Here is a 24,457-nt window from a genome sequence, read left to right on the forward strand (position 1 = left end):
TCGGTGTCTACTAGTTCTATCAAATGTGTCAATTCTAGGTCAGTGTCCATTGATTTTTCTCATTTTAGTAGTATTTTCCTGCTTCTTTGCATGCCTGGTAATTTTTGGTTGAATATCAGACATTATGTATTTTACCTTTTTCAGTGCTAGGTATTTTTGTATTTCTATAAATACACCTGAGCTTTGTTTTGGGGCATGAGTAAGTTATTTGGAAACAGTTCTATCCTTTTGAGTCTTGCTTTAAGCTTTGTTGAGTAGGGCTAATTCTTCTTCACTGCTGAGGTAAAACCCTTCTGTGTACTCTACCCCATGCCCTGTTAATTATGAGGTTTTCCACACTGGCTGGTATGAATAGGCACTATTCATGGCCCTGTGTGAAATCCACTGATTGTTCTCTGTGATCCTTTTGAGTGCTTCTGGCTCAGATAGTTTCCTCACATACATACAGTGATTGGTACTCTCCTGAATACTTCAGGAGCACATCCTCCTGTGCAGCTCTCTCCTGTCTTGTACTTTGCCCCAAGAATTCTAGCCTCCTTGTTCTACTTAGACCTCTAGCTCTGGCTCCTCAATTCGGGGAACTGCAGGGCTTGGTATGGATTTCCTCTTCTGTGTCCTCTGTCCCAGGCATTACGCTTGAGCAGTTTTAGGATACCTCATGTTTTCCCCATCCCTTTGAGATTACTGTAGTTTTTTGCCTGATGTCCAGTGTCCCGAGAACCTTTGTTTCCTATATTCATTATTTTAGTTGTTTTAGGTGGGAAGGTAAATATGGTGCCTGTTACTCCATCTTGGCTAGAAGTGGAGGTCCTCAACTGGAATTTTTGAAGAAAATTTTAAAAGGGACTATTTGAGGTTGTGAGGAAGGGATTTATATAGGACCCTGGAGGTCCTATAACCCCTTCATCAACTTAAGTTATTTAGAAAGTTCTTAACAACATGGATGACAAAATGAAGCAGAATTCATACAGCAGGTACATATGCAGTGCTGTGCATGTGGGCTGGGTTTAGGCAGAGTGGAAAAATAAAGTAGAAATCATTCAGGCTAAATGTATGTGTCGCCAGTCCCTTGGGCAATATGGATTTTGGTCTGAGTTACCCTGAAATCTGTTGCAGATCAGGCTGAGAGCTGAGTATCTTGAATTCTGCTACACTGGCCATGGGATGAAGAGATTAAGAAAGGACTCAGTTACTGATCAGCTATGGGGGATGAAAGTTGAGAAGGCAAATTATAAAATCAAGCATGATTTATATACACCAAACTCAATGTAGTTTACCAGATTCTGGGATTGTAGAATTATGTGGCCAACTTTGATATTAGAGTGTGGCTATTGTTCGGCTGTTTTAAATCATCATGTGACATAGTGGGCAGAGCATGGGGTTGAAGACCCTCTCTGTTTTTTACTGACTCTGTGACATTGGGCAAGTGACCTAAATGCACAGAACCTTAGTTACCCCATCTCTGGGTTGTGAACCCTCCAAAGTTGTTGGGAGGATCAGCAAAACTGTCTACTAAGTCACTAGTACCAGTCCTGGAAGAGAGTAAATGCTCACGCAAAATCTGTTGATCCAAGACGAGGGTTGGCGCAAAATATGAGTTTGAGAAACATTGTGATTCATTGAAGATACATATTGACAGGACATATTAATAGATAACACTAATTTCTAGGGACCTATTAAAGGAAGAGTAGGGTATTTGAAGAGGGCTACCTCAAAGCCCACCTTCAAAGGCACTTTGTGAAGACACCCCAGCTCCCCTTCCCTTTTCTCCTGAACAGGTTGTTCTGATGTTAGTGTCCGAGATTGGGTATTGGGCTGGATGGGCTACTGATTTGTCCCAACATGTGTTGCATCTGGGGGGCCTCCAGCAAGGTAGAGAAGACCTGCTGTGTGCTCACGGTGGGCTACTAGCCCAGCTTCCCTCATCTCCACACAGCATCATGTGGGAACATGGGTATCTGAAGATCATTCTTGTTAAATGTACCAAGTGCCCCGTATCCCTTCTTCCCCCCTCTTTATTTTAGGAAAAGCCACGGCATGGAGGGGCAGTTATAGGAACTAAAAGTGTAGAGCAAAGAGGAAAGAAAACTCAGGAGGTCGTGAGAGTCAGCTTAAAACGTTTGAAGGGATAGCTCACCCAAAGGAGGTTAGGTGGTTTGGCTGATCCCGTGGGATAAAAATGAGGACTAGAGGGTGGAAGCCATATAAAGCAGAATTGAACTCAGTACGAGGATCTTTCTTCTTATTATAGTACTAGCTGCGTATTGTGAACATTCAAACAGCACGGAGAGAGGAAGTTAAAAATTGCCCTTCAAGCTTCCACCGCATTTCTTTTCCCTAGATGTCACTGCAGTAAGCAGGCTTTTGCATATTCTTCCTGAAGTTTTGTATGTTAGGTCCTTATACAATACAGTGGTTCTCAAACTTTAGCATCTGTCAGGGTAGCCAGACAGATGTGAGCCGCACTCCCCAGAGTTTCTGAATCAGCAGATCTGGGCTGGAGCCTGAGAATTTGCATTTCTAACATGTTCCCTGGTGATGCTGTTGCTGCTTCTCTGGAGATCACAGTTTGAGAACCACTGTTGCTTTTCCTCTTTACAGAGTTAATACAAATGCGTTCATACTGTGGTGTCTAAGAACTTGCTTTTTAACTTAATAACATACAGTTAGCAATTTTCTTTAGCTTTTCATTGTTTTTAACAGCTGCTTCTGTATCCGTTTTAGCAATTCCCCTATAAATATTGAATTTGTTTCCAGGGTTTTTGTGAGTGTGCCCTTGCCTTTAAAAAAAAAAAGTTGAAATGGACATTTTTGTATGCATCTTTTAGATGAGCCCATCTTAAATTCTTAGAAGTTCAACTCTTGGGTAAAAGGGTAGATTTTGAAAACAGAAAGGAGGTTGAACCAATTATTCTCCCGCTAAAAGTGTCTGAAACTGCCTTTTTCCCCAAACTCTTGCCAAAGATGGGTACTAGCATTTTCATTTTCTGCCCATTTTTTAAGGTGTACGATTATATATCAGTATTGTTTTGATTTGCATTTCCCTCCATTATTTGTGAGGCTAAAGGTTGACATGTATGCATTGTATGTCTTTTTCTATGAACTGCAAGTTTTTATTTCCTGCATCCCAAGGAGGAGAGAACAGTATGAACAGAGGCACCAAACCTTCATTTGAGGGATTGCTAGTCGCTTTGTAGAGTTGGAGCCTCAGGGGTTGCAGTCAGGGAGGAGGCAGGGAGGTAAGGTGAGAGGCTTAGGCAGAGCCGTAGCTCTGAGGGCCTTGTGGGCCAAAGAAAGAACTTGGGCCTTACTCTGGGCAGAGGCAGTACTGCTGGTGTTTAAGCTTACGGTGTAGCTCTTGGCAGTCTTAACAGGGCGTGCTTCTGGAGGGGCAAGCTGTCCAATAATCTTCCAGTAACTCATTCTTTAGGCCTTTCACCCTGGGCCTTGAAGCCACCTGGCCATTCTTGATAAACAGGTAAACACAAGACTAGACCAGAGGCCTCAGCCAGCCTCAGGCTGGGCGCTGTCTTCAAGGGAGGAGTTTTGCAAGATGGTTCAGGGACTGAATTTTGTTGCTCTACCTAATACTGTACTGCCCCGAGCCCTTCCTGAATTTACCGACATCTGACAGCAGTCATCAAGGTTGGTGGGCTCTTCTGTTGTTTTTATTTGAGTGACTTTCTGTGAAAAGCTGTGGATTTGGGCCAATATGCTAATGATAATGACATTGCTTTGAAGGTCTGATTAGTTCTGTAGAGTATCATTTTATAGTTAATTATGTCGACAAATCAACAGCAGCCTCTTGGAGAAGAAAGTGACAGAGGGAGAGAAACTACGTATATATTTAACAAATTGTTCAGACTCCAAGAGAGGTAGGAATTCATGTATTACAAAGAAGAGTGCACTTAACAATAAAAAATCACTAAGTTTGCCTGTAATTTTCCCTGTTATGTGCATAGCTTTGTAATTGACTTATGGGGTTAAACTATAATAACTTTGCATTTAGAATCAGGACACCAGCCCTGGCTCTCTCTGTGTCTGTTCTGCCACTTTTCTGCTTTCAGGGTCCTGGCATGAGAGTAAGAGGCCATCAAATTCAGGCTTTGGCTTTTAGTGAACTCAGGCTGTGCATTGGGTTTGTGAAAGACAGACCCCATCTTTCTTCTCCCCTCCGTGCATGTGTCTGCGGGAATGGGGCTCTGGGTCAAGGAGGATGATTGACCTGGGAAGGGGTGCAGTGCTTTACACACAAGAGAGGCTTGCTGATGGTGCTTCTAGAACTCTCCAGGGATGGAGGGTTTTTAGAGGCTTTTTATTTCAAAAGGTATTTGACTATTTTATACATTAATAATTTCTCCCTCCCTCACAGCCCAGGAATTCCCCTATTACTGCATGACACACGCTGTGCTTGTCTCCAGGTAGAAGGAAGTAGGGGGCAGAACATTCTCAGTTAATATCTAATGTTTCTCACAGTAGCATTTATAGTGACATAGGTGGTTGTTATTAATCAGAGCATGGACGGGGCGTTTCTGATGGTTGAGTGTCTGAGAAGTTTTCACAGGATGAACTGACTTGTAATTGTGTTCTGAGTGTGTCCAGGATGAAAGCAGCTTGGTTAGGGAAGGAAAGCCAAGTCATTTCAGGGATGGATAAGAGTTCTGCTCTGGCTTAGACAAACCTGAATTTGAGTACAGCCTTCTTCCTCTCTAGGCGTCGTGACCATCCGCCGGGTATCGCTCCTCTCAGGATTTGAGTGTCCTCCCCTGTAAATGGGGGAAGGGTGGGTGTCATAAATGTGGGCCACCCTCTCCCTTTCTCTGCAAAGAGAATAGCTTGGTAGGGCTATTAAAGGGCTTGGAAGGCATTTTAACAAGTCAGGAGCTGCTTTATTGGCTCACAAGTATTGAAGAGAAGAGAGCGTAAGCAAGGTTTTATGGAAGAGGACATGGGAGACTCAAAGTTTAATTTGCTTTGAGGCGATGTTTGTTGTTGGAGTTTGGGGATGTCATTTGATGCGTCAGATTTTCCATCCATGATTTTGTTAGGGCCTATACTGTGCATTTAGCCTCAGCATGGTTGGGGTTTGTGTTTTGTGTCAGCTGTTGTGCTGTTGCCTGTGTGGCTCTTGGAGGGTGGTGGGTTTTGGCCACCATCCAGGACTGCCTCAGAGTTGATCCCTGTGGCTGCCACATTGTGAGGCAGGCATGAGGATTTGGTGAGTTTTGCCTTTTCTGCCTGTTGGAATCCATCTTTGAATTTAAAAGGACAGCCAGCCGTTCTTCTGTCTGATTTAATACCATATCCCTCCTCCAGTCACCTCGTATTTGTCTTTAAAAAATGGGCTCAGGGCTTCCCTGGTGACGTAGTGGTTGAGAGTCCGCCTGCCGGTGCAGGGGACATGGGTTCGTGCCCCGGTCCGGGAAGATCCCACATGCCGCGGAGCAGCTGGGCCCGTGAGCCATGGCCGCTGAGCCTGCGCGTCCGGAGCCTGTGCTCCGCAGCGGGAGAGGCCACAGTGGTGAGAGGCCCGCGTACCGCAAAAAAAAAAAAAAAAAGGGCTCAGTCCAAAGCATGAAGATCCTCAACATCCTGAAAAATACTGGGTTTCTGATCCAATGATTGGAATGGTGATGAAAACAATAAACTGGTACTTCTTTTTACCAACTAACGTCTCTGTATTCTGCAGAGAAAGGTGGAGTTGGAATAAGATACTTGGCTTCAAGAGTATAGCTAAGATTCTGATGGCAATCTGGAGCCACCTTACTGCCATGTGTAATATTACCAGGTGCATTAGGTTGAGATTGAAGTACATCAACAAGGCATAACTTGAGGCATCACTATTTGACTTTCAAAAATCAGCTTCTTACATTAAATTGTCAGCTCTTTAAAATCAGAAATGATGTACTTTTCAGCTTCCTATTCCTGGTATCCTGGCACAGAAAAAGCACTTAACATTTGTTTACTGGAATTTGAGCTGTTAGACATGGTGAGAATACCTAGGTATAGATCATGCATATTAAGTAATTGCAGATGTCCAGAGGTGATTTGATGGTGAAAAGGGAAGGTGGGCACATGTTAATAGTCCTAATAGTTGCTGCCGTTTACTGAGCATGTACCATATATCAGGCACTGTGCTGGGCACTTCAGTTATAGAATCCTAGTTAATTGTTCAAAGAATACAGTGAGATTGGAGCTGCAGGAGACAGCCTTTCACTTTCAGAGAAGTACCTGTCAAGAAGCTGTACATTTTCTCCCATGTGTATTTTTGGTAAAGCCAGTGGAGAACCAGATATTATTGACAGATTAGTGCTTTCCTTCCCATCCCGAACTTTCTCTCCATCTTAGAGCATGTGCATGTTGTTTAAAGTGGTATTTAGTTCCTTCTGTCAAGGAGACTAAAGTTGACCAGTGACCAAAGTTGACCAGTGTACTCACTGCTTATCTTTTTCCTCCCAAACCTCCCAACCCCCTGATTGCAATATAACTAAAAAAAAAAAAAAAATTGTGTGGGTCTCGTGTACTTGAGCTCCCAGCCAAGACCAAAGATCAAAGTCAAGAGAGGATATTGAGCTCCCTCCCAGGTCCCTGGGACGCTGTATTTGCAGACACTGTTTCCAAGTCAGTCCTGGAGGAGTAGCCCTTTAAGAAATAGGACTGCAGGTAAGCTCATCCACTTTGTAGCCTTGTAGTCTTAGGAAACAATGTTACTGGTCTTTGATCACTTAGGGGAAGAGAAGGAGGAAAATACAAGAGAACAATCCCCAAAGGTTGGTTTTCAGCACTGGTGTTTGAGCATGACCCCTTAGAATCTCTAGCATAGTTGTGCAGAGAACAGCCTCCCGTGTCTGTGACCCTCTTTCCTTTTCTCACGCTGCCTTTGAGCAGCTTGCATGTTTGTTAAAGAATCAGCCATGAAGCCTGTGGTTTTCTGTGGCACATTTCTAATAATATTTGTAAAGGCTATTATTTAATGAATCGCATAAATATTTATCATAAGAGCAGTCTTTTGATCGTGAACAGGGGCTAAAAGCCACTCCAGTCTGCGCTGGGGACTTGGCTGGGGAGGCTGTTTCTGCCCTTTGGAGCCTCCTGTAGACTGAAAAGTTAGGTAAGGCTCGGGACGTGTGTGCAGCCAGCTTGAATTTCTCCCTGTAGCTTTTCTTTCTCTTGGCCTTAACAATCTATGTCCTTATTTCTCTGTCTGACCAGCCTCCCTATATTCCCTATTAGTTGTTTTTCTTTTTAGAGAATTTATCTTTGACTGAAATGAATGAACTGGAACTAATGTTCTGACTCTCATCATTCATCCATTGGGCTCTGGAGCCATACCGTCCTGGCCTGGAGTCCCAGCTCCTCTGGTTTTGTGCTCTGTGACGTTAAATAGCTTTATTGCTGAGAACCTCAATCCCCTAAACTGGAAAAGGGGCTCATCGTGCCAGCCACACGGGGTTGTTACAAAGGTGAAGTGAAATCACAAGATCAAGTGGGCAGTTTGCAGAGCAGAGCTTAATAAATACTAGTTGCTGCTGCCTTTGTTGTTGATATTGATATTGAAGAAGTTTTTGAAGGATTTGGTTTTCACTTTTAGGTTGGTGTGTAGAAAGAACCCTAAACCTGCCTTAAGAGGCCAGGGTTCAAATGCAGGTGCTGCTGTTGTTTACTGTTTGTGGTACTCAGGGCAAATTTCCCCATCCCACCAAGGTATAAAATGGTGATAGGGTTACCATCTTGACTGGGTTTCAGTCAGAAGATAATGAACAGATGTATAAAAGTGCCAGGTGTGCGGGAGGATCCTAATCCTTTTTTTAAAAAAACAAATTGGAAAAGGGAATCATGTTTTCCATTTTGCATTTACTTTATTTCTTGAGGCCAAGAGGGACTGGAATACAGTTTGGAGTCTAGGACACAGCAGAGAGTACCTATGACCCAGGAACAAAGGGCACAGAAAGGGGAGACAAGGAATCTGAGTTGCAGAAACTCCTCTGGCAGAGTTTTTATAACTCACAGGGTTGAGTTTCAGGGAAGCTGCCTAAGGGCTTGAACTTCTTTGTTTCCCTTCTTTCAGGGTCCAGGTGTGGAAACAATCATAAAGAGATCACTTAAAACTATAGTAATGGGAAGCATGGTGAACTTGAAATATTTAATTAGGATCTATTTCTTACAAAAACATTAACTGGGAGGTCTGTGCAAACAGTGCAGGGAGGGTAAGATGCCCTTGTTCCCATGGGTTTGACTCTCTTCCCAACTGATGTCTCAGTTAAATGGTCTAGAAACGGGTAGTTTGCCAGAGAGAGGACACCTGGTGTTGAGGAAGGGTCAGTCTCTGAAGGTGGGCAGCCTGAGTTCTGAGTTAGCCAGTTGTAGACAGAGTAGGCAGGAATACCTAGCAGAACCCTTGGCAGATGGGCATTTACTAAATGGAGGGTATCAGGCAGTATATCATCCTGAGAATGGTTAGGGATTTGAGAGCCAGAGGGAATGAGATTGCTCTCAACTCCATCACTTGCGAGTTATATGACATACTGGAGCAAGTTATTAACTAGTCTAGGACTCATTTTCCTCATCAGTAAAATGGGGATGATAACAGTAATTATCTTCAGGGGTCGATGTCAGGATAAAAAGTGGATTAAGAATGTAAGCAAGCTGCTTAGCAAAGCATCGGATACATAGTAAATTTTTACCTTTTATTATTTCCCTAAAGATAGGTTTTAAAGGTGTCCACTGAGTCTCAGAGACTTGGTGAGTTCGTGCTATGTGCCAGGCACTGGGCTGGCACTGGGGATACAGCTGTGGTCCAGGCAGCACTGGAGTTAATGTCTAATGGCAAAGCTCCACTCTCCATACAAGTGTTGGGGGGGGGCGGGGGGGGGTAGTGGTTCTCCCAAAGGATGGGCTCTTTCCTGTTTAGCCAAGAGATGGGTCCAAAACCCAGAGCTGGGGGAAGCCCTGAGTCAGCTGCAGAGTGGAAATCTGCCTCTTTGGATTTTATTGGAAGTAAATCAGGAAGTCTGGGTAGTGGGTGGTAAGATGAGGAATTCCTTGTAGAGGAAGACAGTCAAAAGTGAGGGAGCCAGGCCTGAGGAGCTGGGCCAGCCCCCTGGGGGACTCTTTTGTCACTGGCGCTGGCAGGAGTACAGAGAAGCCTGGATGATGGCTGGCCAGGTCTGTGTAATCCAGAATGTTTGTATAGATTCTTCATTTCCTGTGTTTTTCCCCTTGTTTCTCCCTCCAGTGTTTAGAATAATCTTGGAAAGTTCTAGCCAAGGATAGAGAGTTGTTGGCTTGTCAGGATCCGTATTGGGGAGCAGCATCCCTGGGCCCTTCCAAGTGGTGACAGGGGGAAGCTAAGAGAAGGAACCCTGAGTACAGCAAGAGGATGTGTATGTGGTCAGTTCGGGGAGATGGAACAGTGAGCCCGGTCAGACTTCCTCCTCTTTGCAGATAAAGAAACCGAGGAAGATCTGAGCCATGGCACTGTCCTGTTTTGTCCTTCACTGTATCCTCAGCTCTTAGCAGGGTGCCTGGTGCCTGGCACAATCTGCATTTCTTTGAATATCAGTCATTGATTGAAAGATGCATCATTATTTCATATACCACTAAGAAGGAAAGAACATGCTACTGATTATTTGTAAATGCCATTGATTGCCGAGTCACTAATTTTGAAGAAGCTAAATGTGAAAAAAATGAGTGTCTTCGAATTAATAAAATGTAGTTGTAAGCATCCAATAAATATTTGTTAATTGGATGGATGAAGCATACAGAGATTAGAATCAAGGAAAAACACTAGTGCAGATAAGTACAAACCTAGGAATCCAAACTATTAAAGCATTAAAGCACGAGCCTGTTGATCCTTGTTTTCTGTGGATTCACTGATTTAGGTGTTCATTCCGTAAACATTTATTGAAAACCAGTTATGTACCAGACACTGTACTGGTTTGGGGATATAGAAACTGTAGGAGCTGGGGATCCAGAAACCAATCAGTTCCTTTCTTCAGGTTCAGGCCAGTAAGGGAGACGGACACAGAAACAAAAAATTCACAGTCAGAGTGGTCTTCAAAAAGTTTGCAAAGTAAGTAGGGGCACAGTACTCTGGTGGCCGCAGGGCATGGAGAGAGGCAAGGCAGTCTTTCCTGAAGAGGTGGTGGTTTAGCTGGATCTTGAAATGGAAGTCAGCAGGTACACAAGAGAGGAAAGAGGTAGCAAGGGAAGAGAAGCACGAGGGGAGACAGTCCTGTAGTCAGCAGGTACACAAGAGAGGAAGGAGGTAGCAAGGGAAGAGAAGCACGAGGGGAGACAGTCCTGTAGCAGTACGGTACACCTGCGGTCCTGCGAGGTGTTCAGGATGTCTGGAGCTTGGTGTGAGAATGGGCAGGACTGAGGTGGATGTGGCTGGACAGCAGGCAGAGGGCAGCTCCTGGAGGGCCTGGGATGCCGTGCAGAGGGCCTCAGCCAGTGGTTTTCAGCCATCCTGAGTCCTGAGGAAGGATCCAGCAGAGCGATTGCTGGGGGGAGAGTAGAGGGCCAGGCAAGGGTGATCTTTGCTTCAAACAGAGCAGCTCTGCTTTGATCTGTTTTATTTCAATTCTTCCGAGTAATGGCTTGAAGGAAAGATATCCCTTTTGGATGCCTGAAGGAATGCATAGTTTGAAAACTGGTGCCACTGGTCATACGGGCAGGCGAGGAGATGAGAAGGCACTCAGGCTGGAGCCTGAGAGTTGTTCTCTGAAGCTCAGACGGAGGTAGCACATGTTCTTAACTACAGATTCCCCATTGGCCTCTACACCTGCCTGTGAACCAAAGGGGGCCACACACCTTTGGGAAATCTTCGTGATCAAGTCAGGAGCTATCACTTGTAATGAAGCTGTTTCTGACTGGGATAAATATCCAGGAAGCTGGAATGGAACATCTGCTGGCTGACTTCATTTTAGAATTCCCAGGTGTGACCTTGCCAAGGAAACATTACCTTTTTGAAGTGGAAGGGTGCAGAACGCTGCTGCGGTTGAAATTAGACTCTGGGCGCTGAGGCCGCCCCGAGCTCACCTGGGGAGTTGTAGCATGTTCACCAGCATGGGCATCTTGGGGGCTTGTTCTTATTCTTTAAAAGGCCAATCTGGAAAATGAAAGCCTCTGTGAGATGTCTGTGTCATGGGGGCTAATCTGACCAGAGGGACTCAGAGCCGCAGTGAAGGCCAAGGAATTCCTGAGTGTTCTCTGGTCAGATTTCCTTGTAACTCACAAGGGGTCTGTAAAGAAAACAGATTGTTTAACAAGTTCCTGATCCTGTCTCCCTCGAGGCTCCTTCCCAATTCCCAGTCACTTCCTGACACAGCTGCAGTGTATTTGCCTCTTCGCTAAACCTGTATCGCAAGCTGCTAAGAAGGAAAGGAAGGGACATGAGACAGATGTGGGACTTTGGGTCCAGGCTGCTCTTGAGTGGTGCTGGCTAAATCTCTTAACTTCTCAGAGACCTATTTGCCCATCAGTATAAAATGCATCAATGTGCATTTACTGTTCTTAAGTGTATGGACCTTGCATTAAGAGAAAAGTTACATATCTCTTGGCATCTCATCTTAGTCACCTGTAAAATAGATTTTTAACTATACTCACCTTCAGGGGGAGAGGGGAATTGGATAAAGGCAGTCAAAAGGTACAAACTTCTGGTTATAAGATAACTAAATACTAGTAATACAATGTGCAACGTGATAGATAGAATGAACACTGCTGTATTTATATATGAAAGTTAAGAGAGTAAATCCTAAGATATCTCATCACACAAATTTGTTTTTCTGTTTCTTTACTTTTATATCTCTATGAGATGATAGATATTCACTAAGCTTATTGTGATAATCACTTCTTAATGTATGAAAGCCACATCATTACGCTGTATACCTTAAACTTATACAGTGCTCTATGTCAATTATATCTCAATAAAACTGGAAGAAAAAAATAGTCTCACCTTGTAGAGTCGTAGTGAGTTAGAGGGGCTGTATGTACTTTTTACAGTGCTTGTTGGCACATAATAGGTGCTCAGTAGATAGTTTTTTTTAATTAGTTTCTGCTTTATAACAAAGTGAATCAGTTATACATATACATCTGTTCCCATATCCCTTCCCTCTTGCGTCTCCCTCCCTCCCACCCTCCCTATCCCACCCCTCCAGGCGGTCACAAAGCACTGAGCTGATCTCCCTGTGCTCTGCGGCTGCTTCCCACTAGCTATCTACCTTACGTTTGCTAGTGTATATATGTCAATGCCTCTCTCTCGCTTTGTCACAGCTTACCCTTCCCCCTCCCCATATCCTCAAGTCCATTCTCAAGTAGGTCTGTGTCTTTATTCCTGTTTTACCCCTAGGTTCTTCATGACATTTTTTTTTCTTAAATTTCATATATATATGTTAGCATACGGTATTTGTCTTTCTCTTTCTGACTGGCCGACTGGGCAGATGAGGTTCTTTTTCAGCGCCATGGGCATTGTCCTTGTTTCGATTCAAATTCAGTGAGAAGAAAATGCATATCTATTGCCTCCAGATTCTCAGCTCTATAACCCTTTATTTATCCTCATAGTACTTTTCACCCAGTGTCACGACTTTGCTTGAATAATTAATGCATTTCATAAATGCTCACCATCTGACTCCCTTCCAAGAACAGAAACTCCATATCTGAGGCCATGCCTGTCTGTTCACCCAACTACCTAGCTCAGTGCCTGTTAGCACACTGGCAGCAATGAACGTTTTGTTGGATGAATAAATAATCAATGGCTACCAGTTCATCAGCTGCATCCCTTCATTTCCACTTTCAAGTTGTCCCATGCTTGGCTTTGCAGACCCACTTGGTCTTCACGTGGTTTTGCCCTTGATCCCCGCAGGTGGAGAGACGGCAATGCCCGGCGGAGATCAGGAACTCGGGAGCTACTACGTGGGTGTGGACGTGGGGACAGGTAGTGTCCGTGCAGCTCTGGTGGACCAGAGGGGTATCCTCTTGGCTTTCGCAGACCAGCCAATCAACCAGTGGGAGCCTCAGTTCAACCACCACGAGCAGTCCTCCGAGGACATCTGGGTTGCATGCTGCATCGTCACAAAGGTATGGCCTCAACTCTCACGTTCTCACACGTGTTCCCCTGCTCCCACCTGCTGAGTGTGTGTAGTGTGTCCATCTGGTGCCAGGACAACGTCGGGGTAACTTTAGACACAGGCTTTGCCTTTAGGGAGCTCATGGTCTATGGCAGAGACCAACAGACAGCTGGGATGTAACGTGATAGGTGCTGGGAGCAAAGTGACTGTGGCTAGAGCTGAGGAAGGGGCCAACGCTGAGGGGCTCCAGGTAGACAGGGTGGAGGATGCAGAACATGTAGACAGAGGATTCAGTCAGATGTGACCTAATGTGAAGACGTCACTGATAACCATAGATGACCTCTACTGTGCCCTCAGGTGTGCCCAGTGCTGTGTAAAATATGTTAACGTGCATTATGCAGTTGAATCCTCACAACGACCCTATAAAGGTACCCTCATTTTATTGAGGAGAAAACAAAGGCATAGAAAGATTAGATAACTTACTCAAGTTCCTGCAGTTAGTAAGTAGGAAAGGCAGTCTGACTCCAGTGCTGCACCCTTAGTCACTGGACTGTCCTGCCTTCCAAGTGGAAGGCAACAAAACCTCATTTTGTTCAGAGGGAACTGCATGTGCAAAGGCACAGTGGCCTGAGAACACGGTGGGTTCTGAGAAAGGAAGGAAGTCAGGCAAGACTAGTGCATCTCTGAGTTGTGCCAGGTAGATGTTTATCTTGCATGGCCTTGGTTTTCGGTCAGCTTGCTGGCTTGGGAAAAGGAGTGATACTGGTTGAGAATTGTTCCCTTTTAGTTTCACTTGACTGGTTTTATATCCTGGTGATCAGGAACGACAGAGATGCTTTTGTAGTTTTTACCAGAGAGAAAAATAAAGTCCTGGGTTCTCTCTTCTCCCTGTTCCTAGTTTAGTTCCTTAAATATTCATGAAGGGCTTGGTAATTTGCAGATGGACAATTCACTGTTCTGTCCGTATTGATCAGTCTGTTTAAACTTTAATGAGCTCTGGGCTGATGTTAGTGCCCCCGGAGAAGAAGGCAGGGAGAGAAGGTGGGGGTGGGAGGCACTGGAGCATTATTATATAGGAATAAAAAGGGGGCACATCTTCTCTTCTGCCTGTTTAATTTTCCTCCTCCCTCCCCCGCCCCGTCCCAGCCCCCGCCTTGGTGAGAATCTTCTACTCTTTGCCCTTGGGTCTCCTTTGTTCTTCCAACGTATAGCATTTCTTGCCATTAAGGACATTGTGAAGAAGAAAATATAATCCCCTGATGAAAAGCTACTTTAAAAACAGGTCTGCTCTAAGTACAGCTTGGTTTAATGTTGGATTTTTAATCATCTCCTGGTGGCAGCCACCTCATCATCTGCTTGAGCCCCATTAGCCATGTGAGTGGCTCTGGGCATTTGTCCTTAGCGAGGATGTCTGTCTGTAGCAAACCTGGATAAAGCTATTGGGTCTTAGGCTGTTCCCCTCGCATGGGGTATGGCCATGTGGCCGCATGTCAGAAGCCATATGATAAACATGACACACCTACTCACAGCTATATTGCTATGTGAGGTTGAAGGAGGGGAGCATGTTTATATTAGAGAGGTAACACACCAGAGAGCACAGATTCTGGAGCCAGACTGCCTGGATTGACATCCCAGTTTCAACATTTATTAGCTTGTCATCTTGGACAAGTTACTTATGGTGTCTTGCTTGAGTTTCATCATCTGTAAAATGGAATGATGACTGTACCTATCTGCACTGGGTCCTTGTGAGGATTAAATGAGTTAATGCATATAAAATGTCGTAACAGTGCCTGGAAATGAGTAAGCACTATGATTCCTATGGCGATGATGATGACCATAACAGAAATGAGTAGATTATGGAGGAGAGTGAATTTCTAAGACGAAATACTGAAAAGTCAGCGTCAGTAAGGGAGGCACCTCATGGGAATATTCACTCCTTTTGTCGTTAGGGTTCTTTCCGTGTAAGATTTTGAGAAGCAACGGTCTGGGGCAAGGGGTGACATAAAATACATCCCGACCTGTCTTGTCTTTCTCAAGGACTTAAGGAAGTCAAGAGTTTGAGAGCAGTTGTACTTACTGCTTCCTTTTCGCTAAGTTGCTCACATTGCCTGAGACGCTTTCCCCTTAGTCAAGTTAATAAAAACAATAAGAACAGCAGTAACAATATGATGATGATGATGGCAGCTCACATTTCTTGGGCACTGATTATGTTCCAGGTACCATGCTGAACACTTTATAACAATCACTTCATTTTATCCACACAACAGCCTCGTTTTTTTTTAAAAAAAAAACTGAAATATAGTATTTACAATGTTATGTTACTTTTAGGTGTACTGTTTTTTTCAGATTCTTTTGTCTTATTGGTTATTAAAAAATATTGAGTAGAGTTCCTTGTGCTATACAGTAGGTCCTTGTTGGTTATCTGTTTTATATATAGTAGTGTGTATATGTTAATTGCAAACTCCTAATTTATCCCCCTACCCTTTTCCTTTTGGTATCCATAAGTTTGTTTTCTGTGTTTGTAGGTCTAGTTCTATTTTGTATCTAAGTTCATTTGTATCTTTTTTTTTTAGATTCCACATACAAGCAATATTATATGATATTTGTCCTCTGTCTGGCTTAGTTCACTTAGTGTGATAAATCTCCATGTTGCTGCAAATGGCATTATTTCATTCTCTTTTTTTTTTTTTTTTTCTTTTTGCGGTATGTGGGCCTCTCACTGTTGTGGCCTCTCCCGTTGCGGAGCACAGGCTCCGGATGCGCAGGCCCAGCGGCCACGGCTCACGGGCCCAGCCGCTCCGCGGCATATGGGATCCTCCCAGACCGGGGCACGAACCCGTATCCCCTGCATCGGCAGGCAGACTCTCAACCACTGCGCCACCAGGGAGGCCCTCATTCTCTTTTTTTAAAAAAATTTTTTATTATTATTTTTTTACAACTTTATTGGAGTGTAATTGCTTCACAATGGTGTATTAGTTTCTGCTTTATAACAAAGTGAATCAGTTATACATATACATCTGTTCCCATATCCCTTCCCTCTTGTGTCTCCCTCCCTCCCACTCTCCCTATCCCACCCCTGCAGTCGGTCACAAGGTACCGAGCTGATCTCCCTGTGCTATGCGGCTGCTTCCCACTAGCTATCTGCCTTACGTTTGCTAGTGTATATATGTCCATGCTTCTCTCTTGCTTTGTCACAGCTTACCCTTCCCCCTCCCCATTTCCTCAAGTTCATTCTCAAGTAGGTCTGTGTCTTTATTCCTGTTTTACCCCTAGGTTCTTCATGACATTTTTTTTCTTAAATTCCATATATAGGTATTTATGGCTGAGTAATATTCCATTGTATATATGTACCACATCTTCTTTATCCATTCCTCTGTTGATGGTCATGTAGGTTGATTCCATGTCTTGGCTATTGTAAATAATGCTGCAGCGAACACTGGGGTGCATGTATCCTTTCGAACCATGTTTTTTTCTGATATATGCCCAAGAGTGGGATTGCTGGATCATATGGTAGTTCTATCTTTAGCTTTTTTTAACAACCTCCATACTGTTCTCCATAGTGGCGTCAACAATTTATTATGAACTCTGTTTTAGAGCTGGAAGAAATGAGCTGTTAAGAGGTAAAGTAACCACCCAAAGTCGGGGGTTGGGCTGCTGCTGTCTTCCTCTTGCTCTTTTTTTGTCCCTCTCTTCAGCCTCATCTTATTCCACATGCCCGCATCTTATTGTATTAAGCTACCTGAATTTTTTTTTCTAAATTAGCTCTGAATGGAGAACTTTGAGCTTATCCTGATTGTTATATTAAGCATTCTGAATTATAAGTGCCTTTACCCAGCTGTCTGCTTATGTGGAAAATGTGTGCCCCCTGAGTAGGGGTCATATCTTGTTTATCTGTATTTCCTTAGAGTTCCTCACTTGTAATGTGCCCCATTCATGTCTGTTGAGTACGTGAATGAGTGAAATTTCTGTTGTTTTCATTATCTGGCATGCTCTTCTCTCATCTTTTTTTTTTTTTAACCTGCCCAGTTCCTGGGTACCTTTTAAAGTAAGCTTAAGCATGACTTCCCCCTTGGAGCCTTCCTGGATGACCTCTGACAGTCCCTGCCTGCCCTTGACCACCTCAGAAGAAAGAGGGTGAGAAGTCCCTCTCTGTTGCCCCAGAGCCCATGTCTTCACCTGTTTCATTATCTGGTCCTTACCAGATTGTGTTTTTTTTTTTTTTTTTTTTTTTTTTTTTTTTTTTATTTTACAAATTTAATCAGTTATACATATACAAATGTTCCCATATCCCCTCCCTTTTGCGTCTCCCTCCCACCCTCCCTATCCCACCCCTCCAGGCGGTCACAAAGAACCGAGCTGATCTCCCTGTGCTATGCGGCTGCTTCCCACTAGCTCTCTACCTTACATTTGGTAGTGTATATATGTCCATGCCGCTCTTTCACTTTGTCACAGCTTACCCTTCCCCCTCCCCATATCCTCAAGTCCATGCTCTAGTAGGTCTGTGTCTTTATTCCTGTCTTACCCCTATGTTCTTGATGACATTTTTTTCTTAAATTCCATATATATGTGTCAGCATACAGTATTTGTCTTTCTCTTTCTGACTTACTTCACTCTGTATGACAGACTCTAGGTCCATCCACCTCATTACAAATAGCTCAATTTCATTTCTTTTTATGGCTGAGTAATATTCCATTGTATATATGTGCCACATCTTCTTTATCCATTCATCCGATGATGGACACTTAGGTTGTTTCCATCTCCGGGCTATTGTAAATAGGGCTGCTATGAACATTTTGGTACATGTCTCTTTTTGAATTATGGTTTTCTCAGGGTATATGCCCAGTAGTGGGATTGCTGGGTCATATGGTAGTTCTATTTGTAGTTTTTTAAGGAACCTCCATACTGTTCTCCATAGTGGCTGTACCAATTCACATTCCCACCAGCAGTGCAAGAGTGTTCCCTTTTTTCCACACCCTCTCCAGCATTTATTGTTTCTAGATTTTTTGATGATGGCCATTCTGACTGGTGTGAGATGATATCTCATTGTAGTTTTGATTTGCATTTCTCTAATGAGTAAAGATGTTGAGCATCCTTTCATGTGTTTGTTGGCTGTCTGTATCTCTTCTGTGGAGAAATGTCTATTTAGGTCTTCTGCCCATTTTTGGATTGGGTTGTTTGTTTTTTTGCTATTGAGCTGCATGAGCTGCTTATAAATTTTGGAGATTAATCCTTTGTCAGTTGCTTCATTTGCAAATATTTTCTCCCATTCTGAGGGTTGTCTTTTGGTCTTGTTTATGGTTTCCTTTGCTGTGCAAAAGCTTTGAAGTTTCATTAGGTCCCATGTGTTTATTTTTGTCTTTATTTCCATTTCTCTAGGAGGTGGGTCAAAAAGGATCTTGCTGTGATTTATGTCATAGAGTGTTCTGCCTATGTTTTCCTCTAGGAGTTTGATAGTGTCTGGCCTTACATTTAGGTCTTTAATCCATTTTGAGCTAATTTTTGTGTATGGTGTTAGGGAGTGATCTAATCTCATACTTTTACATGTCCCTGTCCAGTTTTCCCAGCACCACTTATTGAAGATACTGTCCTTTCTCCACTGTACATTCCTGCATCCTTTATCAAAGATAAGGTGACCATATGTCCGTGGGTTTATCTCTGGGCTTTCTATCCTGTTCCATTGATCTATATTTCTGTTTTTGTGCCAGTACCATACTGTCTTGATTACTGTAGCTTTGTAGTATAGTCTGAAGTCAGGGAGCCTGATTCCTCCAGCTCCATTTTTCGTTCTCAAGATTGCTTTGGCTATTCGGGGTCTTTTGTGTTTCCATACAAATTGTGAAATTTTTTGTTCTAGTTCTGTGAAAAATGCCATTGGTAGTTTGATAGGTATTGCATTGAATCTGTAGATTGCTTTGGGTAGTAGAGTCATTTTCACAATGTTGATTCTTCCAATCCAAGAACATGGTACATCTCTCCATCTATTTGTATCATCTTTAATTTCTTTCATCAGTGTCTTATAATTTTCTGCATACAGGTCTTTTGTCTCCTTAGGTAGGTTTATTCCTAGATATTTTATTCTTTTTGTTGCAATGGTAAATGGGAGTGTTTCCTTGATTTCACTTTCAGATTTTTCATCATTAGTATATAGGAATGCCAGAGATTTCTGTGCATTAATTTTGTATCCTGCAACTTTACCAAATTCATTGATTAGCTCTAGTAGTTTTCTGGTAGCATCTTTAGGATTCTCTATGTATAGTATCATGTCATCTGCAAACAGTGACAGCTTTACTTCTTCTTTTCCCATTTGGATTCCTTTTATTTCCTTTTCTTCTCTGATTGCTGTGGCTAAAACTTCCAAAACTATGTTGAATAAGAGTGGTGAGAGTGGGCAACCTTGTCTTGTTCCTGATCTTAGTGGAAATGGTTTCAGTTTTTCACCATTGAGGACAATGCTGGCTGTGGGTTTGTCATATATGGCCTTTATTATGTTGAGGAAAGTTCCCTCTATGCCTACTTTCTGCAGGGTTTTTATCATAAATGGGTGTTGAATTTTGTCAAAAGCTTTCTCTGCATCTATTGAGATGATCATATGGTTTTTCTCCTTCAGTTTGTTAATATGGTGTATCACATTGATTGATTTGCGTATATTGAAGAATCCTTGCATTCCTGGAATAAACCCCACTTGATCATGGTGTATGATCCTTTTAATGTGCTGTTGGATTCTGTTTGCTAGTATTTTGTTGAGGATTTTTGCATCTATGTTCATCAGTGATATTGGCCTGTAGTTTTCTTTCTTTGTGACATCCTTGTCTGGTTTTGGTATCAAGGTGATGGTGGCCTCGTAGAATGAGTTTGGGAGTGTTCCTCCCTCTGCTATATTTTGGAAGAGTTTGAGAAGGATAGGTGTTAGCTCTTCTCTAAATGCTTGATAGAATTCGCCTGTGAAGCCATCTGGTCCTGGGCTTTTGTTTGTTGGAAGATTTTTAATCACAGTTTCAATTTCAGTGCTTGTGATTGGTCTGTTCATATTTTCTATTTCTTCCTGATTCAGTCTTGGCAGGTTGTGCATTTCTAAGAATTTGTCCATTTCTTCCAGGTTGTCCATTTTATTGGCATAGAGTTGCTTATAGTAATCTCTCATGATCTTTTGTATTTCTGCAGTGTCAGTTGTTACTTCTCCTTTTTCATTTCTAATTCTATTGATTTGAGTCTTCTCCCTTTTTTTCTTGATGAGTCTGGCTAATGGTTTATCAATTTTGTTTATCTTCTCAAAGAACCACCTTTTAGTTTTATTGATCTTTGCTATCATTTCCTTCATTTCTTTTTCATTTATTTCTGATCTGATTTTTATGATTTCTTTCCTTCTGCTAACTTTGGGATGTTTTTGTTCTTCTTTCTCTAATTGCTTTAGGTGCAAGGTTAGGTTGTTTATTCGAGATATTTCCTGTTTCTTAAGGTGTGATTGTATTGCCATAAACTTCCCTCTTAGAACTGCTTTTGCTGCATCCCATAGGTTTTGGGTCGTCGTGTCTCCATTGTCATTTGTTTCTAGGTATTTTTTAATTTCCTCTTTGATTTCTTCAGTGATCACTTCCTTATTAAGTAGTGTATTGTTTAGCCTCCATGTATTTGTATGTTTTACAGCTCTTTTCCTGTAATTGATATCTAGTCTCATAGCATTGTGGTCGGAAAAGATACTTGATACAATTTCAATTTTCTTAAATTTACCAAGGCTTGATTTGTGACCCAAGATATGATCTATCCTGGAGAATGTTCCATGAGCACTTGAGAAAAATGTGTATTCTGTTGTTTTTGGATGGAATGTCCTATAAATATCAATTAAGTCCATCTTGTTTAATGTATCATTTAAAGCTTGTGTTTCCTTATTTATTTTCATTTTGGATGACCTGTCCATTGGTGAAAGTGGGGTGTTAAAGTCCCCTACTATGATTGTGTTACTGTCGATTTCTCCTTTTATGGCTGTTAATATTTCCCTTATGTATTGAGGTGCTCCTATGTTGGGTGCATAAATATTTACAATTGTTATATCTTCTTCTTGGATCGATCCCTTGATCATTATGTAGTGTCCTTCTTTGTCTCTTCTAGTAGTCTTTATTTTAAAGTCTATTTTGTCTGATATGAGAATTGCTACTCCAGCTTTCCTTTGGTTTCCATTTGCATGGAATATCTTTTTCCATCCCCTTACTTTCAGTCTGTATGTATCTCTAGGTCTGAAGTGGGTCTCTTGTAGACAGCATATATATGGGTCTTGTTTTTGTATCCATTCAGCCAGTCTGTGTCTTTTGGTGGGAGCATTTAGTCCATTTACATTTAAGGTAATTATTGATATGTATGTTCCTATTCCCATTTTCTTAATTGTTTTGGGTTCGTTATTGTAGTTCTTTTCCTTCTGTTGTGTTTCTTGCCTAGAGAAGTTCCTTTAGCATTTGTTGTAAAGCTGGTTTGGTGGTGCTGAACTCTCTCAGCTTTTGCTTGTCTGTAAAGGTTTTAATTTCTCCATCAAATCTGAATGAGATCCTTGCTGGGTAGAGTAATCTTGGTTGCAGGTTTTTCTCCTTCATCACTTTAAGTATGTCCTGCCACTCCCTTCTGGCTTGTAGAGTTTCTGCTGAGAGATCAGCTGTTATCCTGATGGGGATTCCCTTGTGTGTTATTTGTTGTTTTTGCCTTGCTGCTTTTAATATGATTTCTTTGTGTTTAATTTTTGACAGTTTGATTAATATGTGTCTTGGTGTATTTCTCCTTGGATTTATTCTGTATGGGACTCTCTGTGCCTCCTGGACTTGATTAACTATTTCCTTTCCCATGTTAGGGAAGTTTTCAACTATAATCTCTTCAAATATTTTCTCAGTCCCTTTCTTTTTCTCTTCTTCTTCTGGAACCCCTATAATTCGAATGTTGGTGCGTTTAATGTTGTCCCAGAGGTCTCTGAGACTGTCCTCTGTTCTTTTCATTCTTTTTTCTTTATTTTGCTGTGCAGCAGTTATTTCCACTATTTTATCTTCCACCTCACTTATCCGTTCTTCTGCCTCAGTTATTCTGCTATTGATCCCATCTAGAGTATTTTTTATTTCATTTATTGTGTTTTTAATCGATGCTTGATTCGTCTTTAGTTCTTCTAGGTCCTTGTTAACTGTTTCTTGCATTTTGTCTATTCTATTTCCAAGATTTTGGATCATCTTTACCATCATTATTCTGAATTCTTTTTCAGATAGACTGCCTATTATCTCTTCATTTGTTAGGTCTGGTGGGTTTTTATCTTGCTCCTTCTCCTGCTGTGTGTTTTTCTGTCTTCTCATTTTGCTTATGTTACTGTGTTTGGGGTCTCCTCTTTGCAGGCTGCAGGTTCGTAGTTCCCGTTGTTTTTGGTGTCTGTCCCCAGTGGCTAAGGTTGGTTTAGTGGGTTGTGTAGGCTTCTTGGTGGAGGGGACTACTGCCTGTGTTCTGGTGGATGAGGCTGGATCTTGTCTTTCTGGTGGGCAGGTCCACGTCTGGTGGTGTGTTTTGGGGTGTTTGCGGACTTTTTATGATTTGAGGCAGCCTCTCTGCTAATGGGTGGTGTTGTGTTCCTGTCTTGCTAGTTGTTTGGCATAGGGTGTCCAGCACTGTAGCTTGCTGGTCGTTGAGTGAAGCTGGGTGCTGGTGTTGAGATGGAGATCTCTGGAAGATTTTCGCCGTTTGATATTATGTGGAGCTGGGAGGTCTCTTGTGGACCAGTGTCCTGAAGTTCGCTCTCCCACCTCAGAGGCACAGCACTGACTCCTGGCTCCTCAATTTGGGATGATTTGTTGTCTATTCATGTATTCCACAGATGCAGGGTACATGAAGTTGATTGTGGAGCTTTAATCCGCTGCTTCTGAGCCTGCTGGGAGAGGTTTCCCTTTCTCTTCTTTGTTCTCACAGCTCCTGGGTCTCAGCTTTGGATTTGGCCCCGCCTCTGCGTGTAGGTCGCCGGAGCGCGTCTGTTCTTCGCTCAGACAGGACAGGGTTAAAGGAGCAGCCTCTTCGGGGACTCTGGCTCACTCAGGCCGGGCGGGAGGGAGGGGCACGGAGTGCGGGGCGAGCCTGCAGCGGCAGAGGTCGGCGTGACGTTGCACCAGCCCGGGGCGCGCCGTGCGTTCTCCCAGGGAAGCCGCCCCTGGATCCCGGGACCCCGGCAGTGGCAGGCTGCACAGGCTCCCGGAAGGGCGGTGTGGACAGTGTCCTGCGCTCGCACACAGGCTTCTTGGCGGCGGCAGCAACAGCCCCAGCGTCCCACGCCCGTCTCTGGGCTCCGCGCTTTCACCCGCGACTCGCGCCCGTCTCTGGAGCTCCTTTCCGCGGCGCTCTTAATCCCCTCTCCTCGCGCACCAGGAAACCAAGAGGGAAGAAAAAGTCTCCTGCCTCTTCGTCAGCTCCAGAGTTTTCCCGGACTCCCTCCCGGCTAGCTGTGGCACATTAGCCCCCTTCAGGCTGAGTTCTCGCCGCCAGCCCCAGTCCTCTCCCTGCGCTCTGACCGAAGCCCGAGCCTCAGCTCCAGCGCCGCCCGCCCTGGCGTGGGAGCAGACAAGCCTCTCGGGCTGGTGAGTGCCGCTCGGCCCCGCTCCTCTCTGCGGGAATCTCTCTGCTTTGCCCTACCCAGGTATGTGGGGAGTTTCTTGCCTTTTGGGAGGTCTGGGGTCTTCTGCCAGCGTTCAGTAGGTGTTCTGTAGGAGTTGTTGCACGTGTAGCTGTATTTCTGGTGTATCTCCAGATTGTGTTTTAATTGGTGACTTGTTTTAACCATGAGCTGAACTCTTGGAGAGTGTCATCTCTGTGTCCACAGCATCTAACACATTGCTTGGCACAAATTTGATGCTCAGTAAATGGTTGCTGAATTAATGTTACTTAGAGCTAAAAACAAGCAAACAAAAACATTCTGACATCCCTCATCTTGTTCAAATGTTGCAATAACTCTATGACATAGTTTGCCATACTTCCTATTTGACTCATGAGGATATTGAGGCTCTGAAACTAATGAGTATTAGAGACAGACCTAGACCCCTACTGAGATGGCTCCAAATCCTCTTCTCTGTTCTACTCACCACTGCCCCTGAAACTGTCAAGTCTTTATTGGGTTGATACCCACTCATCTAAAAATTTCTATGGAAACACACAAGTCCTAGAGCTTATGTCGTCCTTGATTTTAAGGGCTTATATCCCTTTTTGGAGCCACAAATCTTAATCACCTCAGCAAGGCAAGAACATTGCAAGGTAGTGTCTAGTAACAGCTTCCATTAGGAAGAAGATAAGCTGGAGGTACCATTCAGCCAGCAGGTATTTGTCAAGTGTCATTAGTCTGCGAATATTTATTGCGTACGTACTATGTGCTATGCTCTTTGCTAAGC

At 43.3% G+C, this 24,457-nt stretch overlaps 1 protein-coding gene across 5 annotated transcripts in view; it reads left to right on the forward strand.

The window, feature by feature from the left end:
* Positions 1 to 24,457, forward strand: part of FGGY (FGGY carbohydrate kinase domain containing) — a 430,315-nt gene that overhangs the window by 8,026 nt on the left and 397,832 nt on the right. For 4 of the 5 annotated variants that reach the window (XM_060089872.1, XM_060089875.1, XM_060089874.1 and 1 more), the window contains exon 2: positions 12,866 to 13,080. In XM_060089872.1, coding sequence (XP_059945855.1) covers positions 12,880 to 13,080 — 201 coding nt within the window. In that variant the 5' untranslated portion in view covers positions 12,866 to 12,879. Of the gene's footprint in view, positions 1 to 12,865; positions 13,081 to 24,457 lie in introns of those variants that run through there. The other variant, XM_060089876.1, reaches the window with a different exon arrangement.

This window comes from Mesoplodon densirostris, chromosome 2 (genome assembly GCF_025265405.1).
Source record: "Mesoplodon densirostris isolate mMesDen1 chromosome 2, mMesDen1 primary haplotype, whole genome shotgun sequence".
In the NCBI taxonomy this organism is placed as follows: Eukaryota; Metazoa; Chordata; class Mammalia; order Artiodactyla; family Ziphiidae; genus Mesoplodon; species Mesoplodon densirostris.